General features: G+C 44.4%; 1 protein-coding gene across 2 annotated transcripts in view; it reads left to right on the plus strand.

The window, feature by feature from the left end:
• The window catches only part of CCZ1 (CCZ1 homolog, vacuolar protein trafficking and biogenesis associated), a 108,676-nt gene extending 89,808 nt beyond the window's left edge, over window positions 1-18,868 (plus strand). For both annotated transcript variants that reach the window (XM_073591010.1, XM_073591011.1), the window contains exons 15-16: window positions 506-633; window positions 18,564-18,868. In XM_073591010.1, the coding sequence (XP_073447111.1) occupies window positions 506-633; window positions 18,564-18,619 (184 nt within the window). In that variant the 3' untranslated portion in view covers window positions 18,620-18,868. The remainder of the gene's footprint in view (window positions 1-505; window positions 634-18,563) is intronic.
• The last annotated feature ends 280 nt before the right edge of the window (window positions 18,869-19,148 follow it).

Consider the following 19,148-nt stretch of genomic DNA (forward strand, 5'->3'; position numbering starts at 1 on the left):
AACTGGAGAAGAAAAAATATTTTGTCTGAAGTAAAGCTCTCCTATAAGATGCAGGCAAAAAAAAGCTGGTTGGGTCCTAATCATTCCCTACTCAATCCAATCACGTTTTTGCTTCTTATACCTGCAAAATAAAATCAGAGAAAATGTTAAAACCTTACATTACAATATTATATTATGCTAAATAGCAAGGGGAATGTACAATTATTCTGGAGACATTTGTGATTTACTAGTTCTATAAATACTACACTGGCCATGTATTGCAAGCAATTTGAGGGAAATTAAGACTGGAGCAGACTGAATCCAGAGCAGCTATGCATGGGAACCAATCAGCTTCTATCTTTTTTATTTTCAAAGCTTAATCAAACAAACTGAAGATAGAAGCTGATTGGTTACTATGCACAGCTGTTCCACATTCTGTGGGCTCCAGTTTTAGCAAATTTCCATCATCATGTTTATTGGTTGCTTGTGCTTTTTGCTTTATTCTGACAGATTTTTGTTTTTACAGAGCGGATGAAGATGAAGAAATCATAGTAAAAGCAATGAGTGATTATTGGGTAGTAGGAAAGAAGTCTGACCAGCGGGAACTGTATGTCATCTTGAACCAAAAGAATTCCAACCTAATTGAAGTAAATGGTGAGCATTAAATGTCTTTTAAGGCATATATAATTCATTTTTATTCTTTGTCCGGAGCTTTTAATATTGCTTGACAGCAATAAGCCAGCTTTTAATATTGCACCCAGCATAGCACAGTGGCAGCAATGGTATCCAATGTGTTTCCTCACCAATTACCAACAGGACAAACAAACGGCAACTGGCAAAACCTATAACTGTCATTGCAGCAAGGAGCACATGGAACAACAAACGAAAATCCCTAGTTCACTTACCAGCTAGCCTGCAAACAAACCAAATTGTCTTGTCTAACCGTTCACGTTAAAACCGGGGGGGGGGGGGGGTGGTTGCACACTATTTGCTGCTGCTACTACTACTGGCTATTCTAACCAATTGTGAAACAAGGAAGTAACAGGCCAGAGCCCATGATCTTGGAGGCTGGATCCTACAGTGCCTTGAAAAAGTATTCATACTCCTTGAAATTTTCCACATTTTGTCATGTTACAACCAAAAACATAAATGTATTTTTTGGGGATTTTATGTGATAGACCAACACAAAGTGGCACATAATTGTGAAGTGGAAGGAAAATGATAAATGTTTTTCACAATTTTTTACAAATAAGTCTCTGAAAACTGGAGCGTGCATTTGCATTCAGCCCCCTTTACTCTGATACCCCTAACTAAAATCTAGTGCAACCAATTGTCTTCAGAAGTCACATAATTAGTAAGTAGAGTCCACCTGTGTGTAATTTAATCTCAGTATAAATACAGCTGGTCTGTGAAGCCCTCAGAGGTTTGTTAGAGAACCTTAGTGAACAAACCGCATCATGAAGGCCAAGTAACACACCAGACAGGTCACGGATAAAGTTGCAGAGAAGTTTTAAAGCAGGGTTACGTTATAAAAAGTATCCCAAGCTTTGAACATCTCACGGAGCACTAGTCATTCAATCATCCAAAAATGGAAAGAGTATGACACAACTGCAAACCTACCAAGACATGGCTGTCTACCTAAACTGACAGGCCAGGCAAGGAGAGCATTAATCAGAGAAGCAGCCAAGTGACCCATTGTAACTCTGGAGGAGCTGCAGAGATCCATAGCTCAGGTGGGAGAATATGTCCACAGGACAACTTATTAGTTGTGCATTCCACAAATCTGGCCTTTATGGAAGAATGGAAAGATGAAAGCCATTGTTGAAAGAGAGCCATAAGAAGTCTAGTTTACGAAAAGCCATGTGGGGGACACAGCAAACATGTGGAAGAAGATGCTATGATGAAATGAGACCAAAATTTTACTTTTTGTCCTAAAAACAGCCCGTTATTTGTGGCAAAAAAATAAAACTGCACATCATCATCCTGAACACACCATCCCCACTGTGAAACATGTTGGTGGCAACATCATGTTGTAGGGATGCTTTTCTTCAGCAGGGATAGGGAAGCTGGTCACAGTTGATGGGAAGATGGATGGAGCCAAATACAGGGCAATCTTACAAGAAAAAAGTGTGTGATTTGTGCCACCGGGGCAAAACAATAATGTGTAAACCAAGTTCAAAAAAACTTATCAACATGTGGGGTTTGCTGCGGCTACAATTTTCCCACGAATTGTAGTGGAAACAGTTGGAAAATGTATAAAAATAGGTAGCTACGCTAACCCTTTTTTTTAAAAAACGCCGCTTATAAGTGTCAAAAGTATTTAATACTTTATCAGTGTATTAAAGTGACAACCCCAACTAAATATTTGCTCACATCAATAATACTCAATCAATTGTGCATACAAAAAAAAAAAAAATATATATATATATATATATATATATATATATATATATATATATATATATATATATATATATATATATATACATATATATAATTTTTTTTTTTTTCTACCGTCCATAAACGCCCTATCATGTTATCCTATGTGTCCATGCACACAGGCTGTTATCATCAGTTTTTGGCTGGGGCTTTTTTGGCTTTAATTAAACTCAAAACTAGTGGGTTCTGAGAGGAGTTTTTCAGCTGTAAAAACGCTCTTAACGTAAAAAAACGCTGATAAACGCTCAAGCGCTAACGTGGAAAAACGTTTAAAAAACGCTATTGCAAAAACCTTAAAAGATGTTGAAAAACTCACTGGCATTTTTATAACATTATTTTAACGTCCAGAGTGCATGAGGCCTTAATGTGCAATCCAAGACACTCAGGATCTGTGATTCACCACCACCTTCCACAATATGTACTCGCCAGAAAACGGTAATGAAAAAGTCTGTGTTATGCCTTAATCTCTTTGGTCCTTTAAATGGATGATCATAAATATGCCCAGTAGATACAGCAGTGCTCTTTCATGTATCTCCACCTTATGTAAAGACAAACGGCTATCATTGCACAAAATTCCGCATATTTATTTCTTTAAAAAACATCAAAAAGTTTACACTCACATTTAATAGTGCCTTAGACTGGCAGTGAGTTTATCCAGTGTTCCAGTAATAGCCTGTGCTGGGCGTTTCGTTTCAGGAAGTCGGCGTGCGGTTCAAGCATCGATTTCGATGCGGGTCATGGGCCGGAAATTATGTCAGCGTCGCACAACTAGCCTCAATGCGTTTTGCATGTATTATGCATCAGCAGGAAACTCTCTTAGAAGAAAACCTGTTAGAGTCTGCAAAAGACTTGAGACTGGGGCGGAGGTTCACCTTCCAGCAAGACAACGACCCTAAACATACAGCCAGCGCTATAATGGAATGGTACTTTAGATTAAAGCTTACTCATGTGTTAGAATGGCCCAGTCAAACTCCAGACCTAAATCCAATTGAGAATCTGTGGCAAGACTTGAAAATTGATCTTCAGACACTCTCCATCCAATCTGACAGAGCTTGAGATTTTTTGCAAAGAAGAATGGGCAAAAATGTCATTCTCTAGATATACCCAAAAAGACTTGCAGCTGTAATTGCAGCGAAAGGTGGTTCTACAAAATATTGATTGGCTGAATACAAATGCACACCACACTTTTCACATATTTATTGAAAAAATTTTGAAAACTATTTCATTTCTTTTTCGTACATCACGGGACACAGAGCCACAGTATTTACTGAACTGGTTCTATAGGCACCTTTTAGGTGATGGACACTGGCACACCCTAGACAGGAAATTTTAGCTCCCTATATAACCCCTCCCCTTACTGAGAGTACCTCAGTTTTTTCGCCAGTGTCTTAGGTGTTGGCCACAAGTAAAGACGTGCTGAGCTCTGCTGGAGAAATCTTTGTCTTTTCCAGGCCAAATTGAATGGTACCCGAGCCTCGTGTCCGAAGAAACGAGGTTCTGCCTGTAACGCTTCTCTTTTTTTTACAGAGCTGAACCCCAGGATCCAGTGTTTTGTTTTTTTCAGCCATATTTTCCTGGTGGGGTGCTTTACAGGCCGAGGAGTGTGGATCCCCTGATAACAAGGGGCACCAGTTCCTGAAGTTTTTTTAACGGAGCCCACCGTGAGTGGTTAAGATTGGGTCTGTTTGGTTTACCACTTAACCCTGCAGCCGGATAAAGTAAGGGAGATTCCTAAGGAATTTTTCTAATCCTTGTGGGTTTTCTCCTTTAAGTAAATGTTGCTATGCCTAAAGTCGCCACCAGGGTCTGTCAAGAGCATGTACCTGTTCCATGCTTGTCAGTCTTGCTCAGTGTCACAAGCTGCATGCTTCCTCCGAGCCTAAGCTCCAGGTAGGATGTGGGAAGGGGGGGGTTCTTTTTTCAGGAGTGTCCCCCCACAGCTTCTTTCTAGGCTGGAGGCCATGGATCAGTCAGCGGTATGCCGCACCGCTCCTGCTGCTGCCGCCATCACGGCGGCTCTCCATCCACCTGCCCTCCTCTTTCCTCCGCCCCAGCCCCCCCTCCACGTGGGATCCGGTCGGATCGGAGCCCCTGCTCATGCGGGAAAATGGTCCTTTTTTAAAAAAGATGAAGGGGGGGGGAGGGGCGGAGCGTCAGTGAGGCCTCAGCGTGGTTCAACGCCCACAACGCGGGCTATGCATAGCTATAAAGGTGCACTTTTTGCAGGTGCACACGGCTAAAGGAGGGACACAGAGCAGATGGATAGCATGTGAGTGTGGGTGACACAGGCATTCCCAGGCATGTTTACTTAGCATCAGCCTGAGCCTTGATAGCAGCGGCAGTTGCTGAACTATTTTGCTTAGCAGTGGGTGCATTTCTGGTAGTACCTCTGCATTTGTGCTTAGCACTATGGGCAGAAGGGGAGGTACAAATACCCCGAAAAATAGGGGCTCAAAGGGATCTCCTTCAGGCTCTGAGGACCCCCCCTCTGCAACACCATCTCCCCCTGGAAGACCTAGGGAGGCTGGTCAGAGTGAGCCGTCGGGGTTAGGGGCTGCAACTTCTTCTGACATTTCAGCCCCTTTATATATTACTCAGGAGGTTTTTTCCTCAGCCATGAGTGCATTGGAGGAAAGATTAGTGGCCTTAATCTCATCTTCACAAAGTGTAAGAAAATGCATTAGGTCCCCTTCTACCACCCAGGACCCTCAAACAGAGGAACTCTGGGAAAGGGGAGACGAATCCCTCTCAGGGGACCAGGAAGAGACTGATGACTCCTCTTCTGAGGAATCAAGTGGGGAAGGACCCTCTTCAGCTTTACAGGCTGAGAAATTGCTGGTACATTCTCTTACAGAAATGGTCCACTCCACATTTAAGTTACCCGTAACTGAGTCGGTTGAAAAACCCACTTCTTTTTTGGGTCCACTGAAGCCTCCTCAAGCTGTGCATACTTTTCCTGTTCATTCATTGCTGGAAAAACTTATTTATTCTGAGTGGGATCACCCAGATAAACATTTTTGCCTCCTAAAAAGTTTTCAACACTTTATCCTATGGAGGAAAAATGTACAAAGATGCGGGGTATACCAGCAATTGACGCTGCTATATTCTCTGTAAATAAAAGTTTGACTTGTCCTGTTGACAACGCTCAAATGCTTAGGGATCCAACTGATAAAAAGTTGTAATTCCTGTTAAAGAAAATTTTTTCCTTGGCAGGTTCAGTAGCTCAACCTGCAGTGGCGGCAATTGGGGTATGTCAGTCCTTGAGAGACCACTTGAAACAGGTGCTCAAGGTTTTCCCTGAACAGCAGGCCCAGGAGTTAGCCGAGCTGCCAGCGGCTTTGTGTTTTGCAGTTGACGCAATCAGAGATTCTATTCTTCAGACCTCTCTCCTTACGCTTGGGTTCTTGCAAATGCGTAGAAACTTATGGTTGAAAAATTGGTCAGCTGAAGCGCCATGCAAAAAGCTCCTGGCTGGTTTTCTCTTCTGCGGCATAAGGCTGTTTGGGGATGATTTGGACAATCATATCCAAAAAATCTCAAGTGGGAAAAGTACCCTTTTGCCAGTTAAGAAAAGGAGTAAACATCCCTCATTTAAACAAGCTCTTTCTCCAGTGCCAGGGGCATCAGCATCCAGGCAGTCGCGACGGCCTCCACCATCAGGTTCAAGAGGTAAAACTCAGAGTCAACTCCAGGGACAAAAGAAATCCTGGGGGAGGAAACCTACAAGACAGAACGCTAAAGCCTCTTTATGAAGCGGCGCCCCCGCTTGTTCGAGTGGGGGGAAGACTGCTACAGTTCTTAAAGGTCTGGCAGGAGGATTTTCAGGACAGATGGGTGGTCTCCACAATAACGCTAGGTTATGAACTAGAGTTCCGAGAATCCCCGTCTCCTCGTTTCCTCAGATGAAATGTTCCCAAAGACCCAGAGAAAAAGAAGTCTCTCCTTCAATCGTTAGACCAACTTTTGTCGCAAAAAGTTATCATGGTGATTTCCATAGAAGAGCAGGGGTTGGGGTTTTATTCAAATCTTTTCATGGTGCCAAAAACAAATGGAGATATCAGACCCATTCTAGGTCTCAAAGATCTAAACCAGTTCCTAAAAATTCAATCTTTTTGCATGGAATAAATCCGATCAGTAGTCTCCATCCTACAAGGAGGAGAACAACTTCTGGCGTCAATCGACATCAAGGATGCATACCTGCATGTACCTATTTTCCCCGATCATCAGAAATATCTGCGTTTCGAAGTAGAAAAACTTTGTTTGTAGCTCTACCTTTCGGTCTAGCTACTGCACCTCGGGTGTTTACAAAGGTTCTGGCCCCTCCTCTGGCCAGATTAAGGGCCCATGGTATAACGATTATAGCTTACCTAGATGACCTGCTCTTAATAGACCGGTCGGTAGCCCGCTTAGACCAAAGCTTGGTCACCACAGTCAACTACCTGGAATACCTAGGTTGGGTCCTCAACCTAGAGAAGTCTTCTTTAAAACTAGTAAGAAGACTAGAGTGCTTGGGTCTGGTTATAGATACAACCCAGAAGAGGGTGTTTTTACCCCAGGCAAAAATCAGCGCTATAAAGGAGCTGGTTTAGGTAGTCAGGGCAAAAAAGGGTCCTTCTATTCGCCTTTGTATGAGGTTGTTGGGAAAGATGGTGGCTTCATTCGAAGCGGTTCCCTATGTTCAGTTTTATTCGAGACTGCTGCAAAACAGTATTCTGTCTGCCTGAATCAAGAAAGTCCAGGCGCTAGATTTTCCAATGCGTTTGTCCCAATAGTGCATCACAGCCTCAGTTGGTGGTTGATACCCGAGAATCTGCGGAAAGGGAAATCCTTCTTACCAGTTACCTGGAAGGTGGTAACAGATGCCAGCCTTTCGAGTTGGGGAGCAGTTCTGGAAGAGATGACTGCCAAGGGAAATGGTCCAAAACCTAGAGGACCTTACCCATCAACATTCTAGAAATTCGGGCAGCATACCTAGCCCTAAAGGCCTGGACATTCAGGTTGCAGGGTTGTCCTGTCAGTATCCAATCCGACAATGCTACAGCAGTGGCTTTTATCAGTCACCACGGGGGCACCAGGAGTCGTGTAGCCCAGGGAGAGGTAAACCAGATCCTAACCGGAGCAGAAAAGCATGTGCCGTGCATGTCGGCAATCTTCATTCCAGGGGTAGAGAACTGGCAGGCGGACTACTTAAGTCGCCAGCAGTTGTTCCCGGGGGAATGGTCTCTTCACCCCATCTTCCTGGCTACAGTGGGGACGGAAAGTATTCAGACCCCCTTAAATTTTTCACTCTTTGTTATATTGTAGCCATTTGCTAAAATTATTTCAGTTCATTTTTTTTCCTCATTAATGTACACATAGCACCCCATATTGACAGAAAAACGCAGAATTGTTGACATTTTTGCAGATTTATTAAAAAAGAAAAACGGAAATATCACATGGTCCTAAGTATTCAGACCCTTTGCTCAGTATTTAGTAGAAGCACCCTTTATAGCTAATACAGCCATGAGTCTTTTTGGGAAAGATGCAACAAGTTTTTCACACCTGGATTTGGGGATCCTCTGCCATTCCTCCTTGCAGATCCTCTCCAGTTCTGTCAGGTTGGATGGTAAACGTTGGTGGACAGCCATTTTTAGGTCTCTCCAGAGATGCTCAATTGGGTTTAAGTCAGGGCTCTGGCTGGGCCATTCAAGAACAGTCACGGAGTTGTTGTGAAGCCACTCCTTCCTTATTTTAGCTGTGTGCTATTTAAGGTACCCATATAGCACCGTCAATTTACGCAGCACTCCACACATACATTGCACACGGACATCGGCCCCTACCCTCAAGGAGCCCACAATCCAAGGTTCCCAACTCACATTCATATACTAGGGCCATTTTTGGACAGATGCCAATTAACCTACCAGCATGTCTTTGGAGTGTGGGAGGAAACCGGAGTACCTGGAGGAAACCCACGCAGGCACAGGGAGAACATGCAAACTCCATGCAGGTAGTGTCGTGGTTGGGATTTGAACCAGCAACCCTTTTTACTGCTAGGCGAGAGTGCTACCCACTACACCACTGTGCCGCCATTTTGTGTGGTCACCATTATTTTCCAGCACTGCCTTAAACCTCTTGAGTTCACCAGAGCTTCACAGGTTGCCACTGGAGTCTTCTTCCACTCCTCCATGACGACATCACAGAGCTGATGGATGTTAGAGACCTTGCGCTCCTCCACCTTCTGTTTGAGGATGCCCCACAGATGCTTAATAGGGTTTAGGTCTGGAGACATGCTTGGCCAGTCCATTACCCTTACCTTCAGCTTCTTTAGAAAGGCAGTGGTCATCTTGGAGGTGTGTTTGGGGTTGTTATCATGTTGGAATACTGTCCTGCGGCTCCGTCTCCAAATGGAGGGGCTCATGCTCTGCTCCAGTATGTCACAGTACATGTTGGCTTACATGGTTCCTTCAATGAACTGTAGCTCCCCAGTGTCGGCAGAACTCATGCAGCCCCAGACCATGACACGCCCACCACTATGCTTGACTGTAGGCAAGACACACTTGTCTTTGTACTCCTCACCTGGTTGCCGCCACACACGCTTGACACCATCTGAACCAATAGGTTTATCTTGGTCTCGTCAGACCACAGGACATGGTTCCAGTAATCCATGTCCTTCGTCTGCTTGTCTTCAGCAAACTATTTGCGGGCTTTTTTGTGCATCATCTTTAGAAGAGGCTTCCTTCTGGGATGACAGCCATGCAGATCAATTTGATGCAGTGTGCGGCGTGTGGTCTGGGCACTGACAGACTGACACACCACTTCTTCAACCTCTGCAACCCTGCCACCCCTTCAACCTCTGCTGGCAGCACTCATATGTCTATTTCCCAAAGATAACCTCTGGATATGATGCTGAGCAAGTGCACTCAACTTCTTTGGTCCACCATGGTGAGGCCTGTTCTGAGTGGAACCTGTTCTGTTAATCCACTGTATGTCTTGGCCACCGTGCTGCAGCTCAGTTTCAGTGTCTTTGCAATCTTATAGCCTAGGCCATATTTTATGTAGAGCAACAATTCTTTTTTTCAGATGCTCAGAGAGTTCTTTGCCATGAGGTGCCATGTTGAACTTTCAGTGACCAGTATGAGAGAGTTGAAAGCGATAACACCAAATTTAATACACCTGAGACCTTGTAACACTAACGAGTCACATGACACCTGGGAGCAGAAATGGCTATTTGGGCCCAATTTGGACATTTTTCACTTTTTGCCAGTGGTTTAGACATTAAAGCAGAGTTCCACCCAAAAGTAGAACTTCCGCTTTAAGCACTCCTCATCCCCTTACATGCCATATTTGGCATGTAATTTTTTTGGGGGGGTGGAGTGGGTGCCTAGTTTTGAGTGGGACTTCCTGTCCCACTTCTTGCTTCCGACTACAGGTCACCTAGGCGACTCCTCCTTCCCCCCTAGGCGGCCCCTCCCTCTCTTCAATCCTCTGGGACATGTCACTGGTCCCAGAAGATTGCCTGTCCACTCGGAGAGCGCAACGCGACTCACGCATGCACAGTGCGTGCCCGGCCATGAAGCCGCAAGCTGTCACGGCCGGGTGCCCACAGTTTCAATGGAGGCGAGACAGAGAGGAGGGGGAGAAGAGCGGGGCTCAGTACGGCTGCATCGCTAGACCGTGGGATGGGTGAGTGTCTGTTTATTAAAAGTCAGCAGCTACTTTTTTTTATAGCTGCTGACATTTAATAAATAAAAAAAAGCCTGTAACTCCGCTTTAATGGCTGTGTGTTGTTATTTTGAGGGGACAGTAAATTTACACTGTCATACAAGCTGTACACTCAGGACTTTACATTGTAGCAAAAGTGTCCTTTCTTCAGTGTTGTCACATGAAAAGATATAATAATAAAATATTTACAAAAATGTGAGGGGTGTACTGTACACTTTTTAGCTAAACACTTTTACAAAACTCTTCCACTATGGCACATGTATATTAATGGAGATGGGAGATATAAAAACTGGTGTTCTTGCTAACTGAAGTTACAGATTTCATTGTACCTGTGTGTTCCAGTGTTATTCTCATTAGTGTTTGGGAAAGTTCTAATCTTTGTAGGAATCTGCTCTAAAGCACTGACTTCCAAATTATTCATCCACTCATAGCTCTGTGTATGTCTGGTATGAGAAACCCTGCTGGTACGACTGCAATTGAAGTGCCACCCTTGCTAATATCTCCATGCTATGCCTTTCTTAGCCAGGTCATGTTACCGGAATGGTTTTGTGTTTCTGTTCCATGTTAAACTTTGGATGCATTCCGAGACGTCATCAATATTCATCCCATCGTTTTTCAACAGATGGTCTTAATAATTAAAATCTAGGCTCTCTCTCACACCTTGACATTGAAGGCATTTCTGCAGGCAGGTCTAATTTAGCGGGTCTCATTTCAGTGTGATAATCCCGCACTCCCTCCCCTAGGTATAAATGTCATGATCAAGCCTAGTGTCATTTTAGTCAATGCAGGTGTCAGTGTTGTCATCCAAGTGTTTTGACAACCGTAATTGTCACTTATTTTAAATGATTGATGTGCAGGAAATAGGTGCTTGCACGTGTGTGTGTGTGTATATATATGTTGGGGGTCAGGCTGTAATTACATCTGCTTATGGATGTATGGGTATTAATGACAGCTGCTTCTGTATTCAGCCTATTGGTTGCAGAGAGTTATTAAAAGCAATTAAAGGAGTCTTCAAAGGACTGTTTGTATCTAAAATGACAATATCATACAACACCGTTATAATTTTACAAAACCTGCAGCCCTGTGTGCAAAATAGTGTACCCTGTGAATTCATAGCTTCTAAGATTTCTCTTTTAGTTCTTTAAGGAGAAACCATCGCTATGAGCAGGTTTTAGTTAAGCTAGGTTGCAGCAGGATAAAAGCCCAGTACCCATAATGCAAAAGTAGCTCTGCTATTCTAGAAGTTATGCAGTCAGTCAAGGTAATGTAATGGAGGGGCAGGGACAGACACATCAATTTTTTAGTGTCAGGGACTGGACTGCATGTTAGCTGCTCTCCTGATGAAAGGAGGAAGGTAAAAGTGATTCTCTCCTTCAATGCATTCCTCTATCAGAGCCTTGGGGCACATTCAGATCAGTATATATATAAAATCTCCATCCATCTTTAAAGTGTAATTTTAGTCAGACAATTAAGACTTGATAGATCACTTCAGGCTGGCCCCTATTGAAACATTAGAAATAAGTGCCCACACTGTTTAAAATCCAGTAAGGCACTCTCTGCACATTCTCAGTTCTTTATTCTCAGCCCTGTAACTAAAATCAGAGCCACTAGAGATGGATCAGCTGACCGCTTTTAAGATTTACTGTTGCTGAAGGAAGAAGAAAGCAGCAGGAATGACATAGACTCTGTGAGGGAACACAGATTAGGGGAGGAGAAAAGAAAAGCAGGAGAGGTGACAGAACAATCTCTGTTGCCAGGGAGACACAAAAGGGGTAAATGTACAAGGATAGTGTCTTCTGTTATCTGCCCAATTCTCTGTTTTCTCCTTTGACAGCTGTTAACCTGAGCACTATAAAGCTTCTGTCAGCCTTCATATCTATCTGAACCAAGACATACAATTTAAGGCTGGAAATGTATATTTCTTTATCGTACATCACGGGACACAGCACCATAATAATGACTATGTGTGATATATACGCTTACCTTTAGGTGATTGGACACTGGCAACCAATAGTAAGACGGTTCCTCCAATATAACCCCTCCTATACTGGAAGCACCTCAGTTTTTTCGCCAGTGTCTTGAAGGTGATGGTCATGGCTGTTGAAGCTCTTCAATTTTCTTCAAAGATGTCCCACTGAGGACGTCATAATCGGATCCATTCGGATGTCATAACAAAAGCTAAAGTGAATGGTACCCGAACCTCGGTTCAAGAACAAGGTGTTGCTTGTAATGTGTCCTATAAAGGCGCTGGACCCTTGTTAATTTGGTATTCTTGGTCAATCTTGCCCAAGGTAACACCAGAAAGGGTGCTTTACAGGTCCAGGGATGTGGACCCCAAAATATGGGGGACCCGTTCCCTGAAGGTCCTTAGAGGCGCTACCCGCCGTGATAGGGGAAGATTGGGCCTGGTAAAACAGTCCCTGCTGCTTGGGGTGGTGAGTACTCCCTTTGGAAATTTATTATATATATGTATGTATTCCCTCTGAAACCTGCTGGTAAACCTTGAAACCTGTGTCTTACAGATGCCTGGTATGGCGCGCGTTTTGATCAGGCGTGCATGCGCGCCACCGGCGTGTGTGTATGCCTTCGGTGTGCGCACCGTCGGTGTGCGCGTGTGCCGCTGCTGTGCACGTCACAGATGCGGCGCATGCCTCAGGATGGCGCATGCGCTGCACGGCGCACATGCTACTGATCACGCGTGCTCACTCTCAAGCTTAGGCTTTATAGGGATGGAGCTCCTGGCGTGCGTGTGGACAGCACAGAGCGATATTTGGGCGCGTGAGTCTGGAGGTCTTGGACACAGTGGTGACAGGTTGAAGGCTGGTTGTAGTTTGTGGGGAGTACTCCTTTTCTTCCTCGTGTGTAAGCAATGTCTTCCAGAAAATGAATTATAGGGAACAAGGCTAGCACAGGGGTAAGAGTACCTCCTTTAAAAACAGGAGACCAACCCCATGCTGATGCAGCCTCAGTTTCTCCTGAAAGACCTGCAGCATCTAGCCTGGCTGAGCCATTGCATTTGTCAGGCATAGTGGCCTCTACCAATATACCTGCCTCGGCTTATGTTAAAAAGGAGGATTTGGCATCTGCCTTAGCGGGCCTTGAGGGCAAAATAGCTGACATGATTGCCTCTGTAACACGGGGGGGGAGGAAGCGTAATAGATCTCCCTCCCCTGAGCCTGGGCCAAGTGGTGAGTCACTAGAGCACCAGGACTCTTATAGCCAGATGGGTCCAGGTGATCTGGTACCAGAATGGGCAGAGGATTTGGAAGAGGTGGTCATGAAAGACAGAGAGGAAGGAGAGGCTGAAGGATCCTCGGCTGAGGACTCTGGCTCCGAAGAGCCAATTTCAGCCTCTCATTCCCAAAAATTGTTTATCCAATCTCTAATTGAGATGTTACGAATTGAGTTTAAGTTACCCCCGGTTCAGGAGTCTGCACTCTCCTGTTCTACTTTGGGATCTTTGCGACCTCAGCAAATTTCCCAAGCGTTCCCTTTGCATCCGTTACTGGAGCAGGTGGTTTACGCAGACTGGGAGCACCCTGACAGGATATACTTACCTCCAAAAAGGTTTTCTGTCTTATATCCTATGGAGGAGAAGTTCAGGAAGAAATGGGGCACACCTTTGGTGGACGCTGCCATATCTTCTGTAAATAAAAGTATAACCTGTCCAGTGGATAATGCCCAGGTATTCAAGGATCCGGCTGATAAAAAGCTAGAGTCCTTATTAAAGGCCTCCTTTTTGGTGGCTGGTGCAGCAGTTCAGCCAGCAGTTGCAGCTATTGGGATTTATCAATCCCTAAAGGATCGCTTTAAAAAGTTGGTAAATACCTTGCCAGGAGGAATCTGCTGAGAAGTTATCAGAGATTCCTAATGCCTTATGTTTTGCAGTAGACGCATTGAAGGACTCAATCCAACAGATGTCTCGTTTTGCATTACTGTCAATCCATATGCGCAGAGTCTTGTGGCTAAAGAACTGGTCTGCTGAAACACCATGTAAAAGGCTACTCGCAGCTTTTCCATTCCATGGAGAGCGCTTGTTTGGCGTGGATCTGGATAAATATATCCAAAAGATCTCTGGAGGAAAGAGTGCCCTACTCCCTATTAAAAAGAAAGGGAAGCAACCCTCTTATAAAATGCCCAATGCTCCAGGACCTAGTGCTTCTTCCCCTAAGCGGTATCAACGGCCTCAGCCGTCTGGGTTTAAAAGACCACAGGGTCAGAAGAAACCCTGGACCCAAAAGACACCCAAGCCCAACTCCAAGTCTACCTTGTAAAGGGGCGCCCCACTCTCACGGGTGGGGGGCAGGCTTCGGCTGTTTGGGGATGCCTGGGAAGAACTAGTTCGAGACAGATGGGTCATTTCCACTGTAAAATATGGCTACACAATAGAGTTTCAGGAATTCCCCCCAAATCGGTTTCTGTACTCAAGGGTTCCGTCGGATCCAAAGAAAAGAAGATGCCTATTCCTAGCTTTACAGCATCTGCTGATGCAGGGGGTAATTGTAAAGGTTCCGCACGAGGAAAGGTTCAAAGGGTTTTACTCAAACCTATTCACTGTGCCGAAGCCAAATGTGGAAGTAAGGCCCATTTTGGACCTCCAAAGCTCTCAACGTCTTTATAGATGTTTGATCCTTCCGCATGGAGTCAGTTCATTCGATAATAAAATCCCTGAGAAAGGGAGACTATTTAGCGTCCATAGATATCAAGGACCTTGATACCTTCATGTGCCAATCTTCGGTCCACATCAGAGGTTCCTACGCTTCGCTGTAGAAGGCAGTCATTTTCAATTCGTGGCACTACCATTCGGTCTGGCAGCAGCCCCCAGGGTTTTCACAAAGATTCTGGCCCCGGTGTTGGCTTCCCTAGGGTCTCAGAAGGTCTCCATAGTAGGATACCTGGACGATCTTCTAAGGGCAATTGCTCTTGCCCCATGCTGATTCAAAACGTGTCAAGAACAGTACGGGTTTTACAACGCCTAGGTTGGATTCTAAATTTGGACAAGTCAGCTCTTTGTCCGACCCAAGCCTTGGTGTATCTGGGTCTGGTCTTGGACACCGCCCAAGAAAAGGTGTTTCTGCCCCCTTAAAGGTCGCCTCCATAGTGGAACTTGTCCAGAAGGTGAAAAAAGAACTAACACCTTTTATTCGGCTGTGCATGAGGTTACTGGGCAAGATGGTGTCATCTTTCAGCGCAGTGCCTTATGCACAGTTCCACTCCAGAGTGTTCCAGAACAGTATTCTAAAGGCCTGGGACAAGTCGGCTCGAACCTTGGATCAGCCGATGGTTCTTTCTCCACAGGTACTATGGAACCTTTCTTGGTGGTTAAGAACCAGCAATTTGGAAAGAGGGAAATCTTTTCCACCAGTAGCCTGAAAAGTCGTAACTACAGACGCCAGTCTTCTCAGCTGGGGAGCAGTCCTAGAGGAGGCGTCCGTTCAGGGAGTATGGTCCCAGACAGAAATGACCCTGCCCATCAATCTATTGGAGATTCGGGCAGCTCGTCTGGCTCTGCGATTCTGGACATCCAGATTGCGGGGTCTTCCTGTCAGAGTCCAGGCCGACAACTCCACGGTGGTGGCATATATCAACCACGAGGGAGGTACCAGGAGTCGGGCAGCCCAGAGAGAGGTAAACCATATATTGACTTGGGCAGAAAAACGTGCCGTCCTTTCGGCAGTGTTTATCCCAGGGGTGGACAGTTGGCAGGCAGATTTCCTAAGTCGCCAGAAATTGTTGCCAGGGGAATGGTCCCTGCACCCCGAGGTTTTTCTACAGATCTGCCAATACTGGGGGACCCCAGATGTGGATCTGCTGGCATCCAGATTCAATGCCAAGCTGGACAGGTTTGTCTCCAGGACCAAGGATCCGCTTGCTATCGAGATAGACGCATTAGTAGTTCCTTGGGATCAGTATTCTCTGACATATGCCTTTCCCCTGATCCAAATTCTGCCGCATTTATTACGCAGAATACAGGAGGAGCAAAAACCAGTGATCCTAGTGGCCCCGGAGATCCTGGTACTCGGAGATTGTGAAGTTGGCAGTAGGGGACCCATTGGTCCTTCCATGCTGTCCAGACCTGTTGTCTCAAGGACCCATATTCCATCCTTCTTTACGGTTGCTGAATTTGATGGCTTGGCTAATGAGACCAGACTGTTGAAAGACCGTGGTATTATGGGTTCAGTCTTGTCTACCTTGATAAACGATAGAAAGTCGGTTTCTAGAGCTGTCTATTATAAAGTCTGGAAGTCGTACATTTCTTGGTGTGAGGAGAGGAAATGGAGCCCTCGTAGGTATACGATTGGAAGAGTTCTTGCCTTTCTTCAAGCAGGAGTAGACTTGCAGCTCGCTTTAGGGACAATTAAAGGACAGATTTCGGCCTTATTGTTTTTTTCCAAAGACCAATTGCATCCCATTCTTTGGTGCGAACCTTTGTCAAGGAAGTAACACACCTGAGGCTGCCGGTTAAACCACCTTTGTGTCCCTGGGACTTAAATTTGGTACTGTCAGCCTTACAGAGTCAACCGTTTGAACCTATTAGGCATATTCCTTTAGTCATATTGACCAGAAAATTAGTTTTTTTTGGTGGCCATAACATCGGCTAGAAAGGTGTCAGAACTGGCCGCCCTTTCTTGCAAAGAACCTTTTATGATTCTTCATCAGGACAGAGTGGTCATTCGCTTTTGTCCGGATTTTTTACCAAAGGTAGTTTCCAAATTTCATTTGAATCAGGATATCATTTTACCTTCCTTTTTTCCAAACCCTAAGACTAGGGAGGAAAGGTCGCTTCACTCACTGGATGTGGTGAGGGCGATTTACGTGAAAATGTCAGCTCCCTTTCGGAAGACTGACTGTTTTTTTTGTCTTGCCTGAGGGTCCTAAAAAAGGACAGCCGGCAACAAGTTCAACTATATCCAGGTGGATTCATCAGACTATTATCCAGGCGTATGGATTAAAGCGCAGGGTTCCACCTTGGGTTTTAAAAGCACACTCCACTAGAGGAATTAGTGCATCATGGGCAGTACGCCAGCAGGTGTCTATGGCTCAGGTTTGCAAAGCGGCCTCTTGGTCTTCAGTTCATAGGTTCACCAGGTTCTACCAGGTGGATATGAGATCTCAAGGGAGACTGTTTTTGGCCACAGCGTGTTGCAGGCAGCTTTATAGTCTCAGGCCCGTTGGGTTTAGGGATAATGTGTCCCCCCCCCCCCCCTCAGATGCATTGCTTTAGGACATCCCACATAGTCATTATCATGGTGCTCTGTGTCCCGTGATGTACGATAAAGAAAAATAGATTTTTAAAACAGCTTACCTGTAAAATCCTTTTCTTGAAGTACATCACGGGACACAGAGGTCCCTCCCCTCTTTCTGGGATCGTCATTGCTTGCTACAAAACTGAGGTGCTTCCGGTATAGGAGGGGTTATATGGGAGGAACCGTCTTACTATTAGTTGCCAGTGTCCAATCACCTAAAGGTAAGCGTATAACCCACATAGTCATTATTATGGTGCTCTGTGTCCTGTGATGTACTTTAAGAAAAGGATTTTTACAGGTAAGCTGTTTTAAAAATCCATTTTTTACTTGAAGAAAGTGTCATATAGTTTTTGAGACCAAGGAGAGGGGGAGAGGTTCCAATAAGGAAGTGACTGCTCTGGGCTTCAGCAAAATGGCAGCCTCTAGGAAGAAGAAACGGGAGCCATTCTGGAGGCAGTTTTAGCACATATTCATTTTGGTAGACTAAATAATAATGTGGAATAAATGTTAAAGAACATGAATTTTTATTAAACTGTTAAATGGGCAAAGCTCCAGTTTAATGACCTTTTCCCCCTAAGTGGCAGTGTTCTGGCCTAGTGATTGGCTGCTCATGCTTGAGCACTAGGAGTAAAGGAAGAAGGTTTTTTGTTTTCCCCAAAGGTGGATGTACCAGGTATTTCCGAAGGGCTCCAGCAAATGAACAGAATGGTAGAGGAAGCATGACAAAGGGTAACTATTGGTGGAAGAGGGATGATGGGCTAACAAGAGAACCTGTTACTTTGTCCTGAATATGTTTTACCACGCATTAACGTAACGCACGGATGGTTTTGTGGTGTCTTTCCTTTTGCATGACACCCCAAGGCACGTACATTGCAGTGGATCACAAAGCACAGGTGAATATGCTTTGTGTGTTGTCGAATTGTACATTCATACAAAGGAAAGGAAAATTTGGGTTTCTTGGAGTATACAAGGATGTCTAATAAACCAGACTTCGCTCACCAGGCTCCATTGATAATATCACTTTTAGGTGGACTTAACCCAGACACAGCAATGCTCAAAAGTTGTTTATCTGATAGAATTATGCTTGTTATTATATAAAATAGAAAAACATTTCTTCTTTGTTTTGTTTGTTTTTTTTTTACTTTTTTTGCATTAATCATTTGTGTTCATATTATTTATATATGTTTTTTTTTACAGATGAAATCAAGAAACTGTGTGCCACACAATTCAACAACATCTTCTTCTTGGATTAACCAGCCTGAATGGGCAATGCGTGACAACCATTTTGTTCAGAATATCAGTCATATTATTGACTGGAATGACTGTTGTAAGGCAATAGTTGCCTTGTAAGAATCTACTTTCTACATGGAGGCTCAGTAATCAGACCGTTTTTAGGTTTTAAATATTTATCTGATCCGACCGCTCTTTAAACAACTCATTACATTTCTGTTACAGCAGTATGACCGCAAACAATAAATCCACAAATCATTGTTATACTTTTACCTGCCTAATAAGCTGTGTGTTACACTGATACCTTTCCAAGAAATATTTCTTGCTTTACAAGTGACAGAATAAGAAATGTACTTACATTTCATTGCCAAAAAAGGAACCAATGTATTCATTTGACTTTTTTGTTTTTACTTGCAAGGCCATCAAAACTCATCAAACAGATGTTCCTATAATGATAAAACAATCCCAATGATTGGATACCAAAATAGGGGGCAGTGGGCTTGCTGAGAATGGATGTGGGTTTGGGAAAGTAGTTGTGGCAGATGAACATGG

This window comes from Aquarana catesbeiana, linkage group LG06 (genome assembly GCF_042186555.1).
Source record: "Aquarana catesbeiana isolate 2022-GZ linkage group LG06, ASM4218655v1, whole genome shotgun sequence".
Classification (NCBI taxonomy): domain Eukaryota; kingdom Metazoa; phylum Chordata; class Amphibia; order Anura; family Ranidae; genus Aquarana; species Aquarana catesbeiana.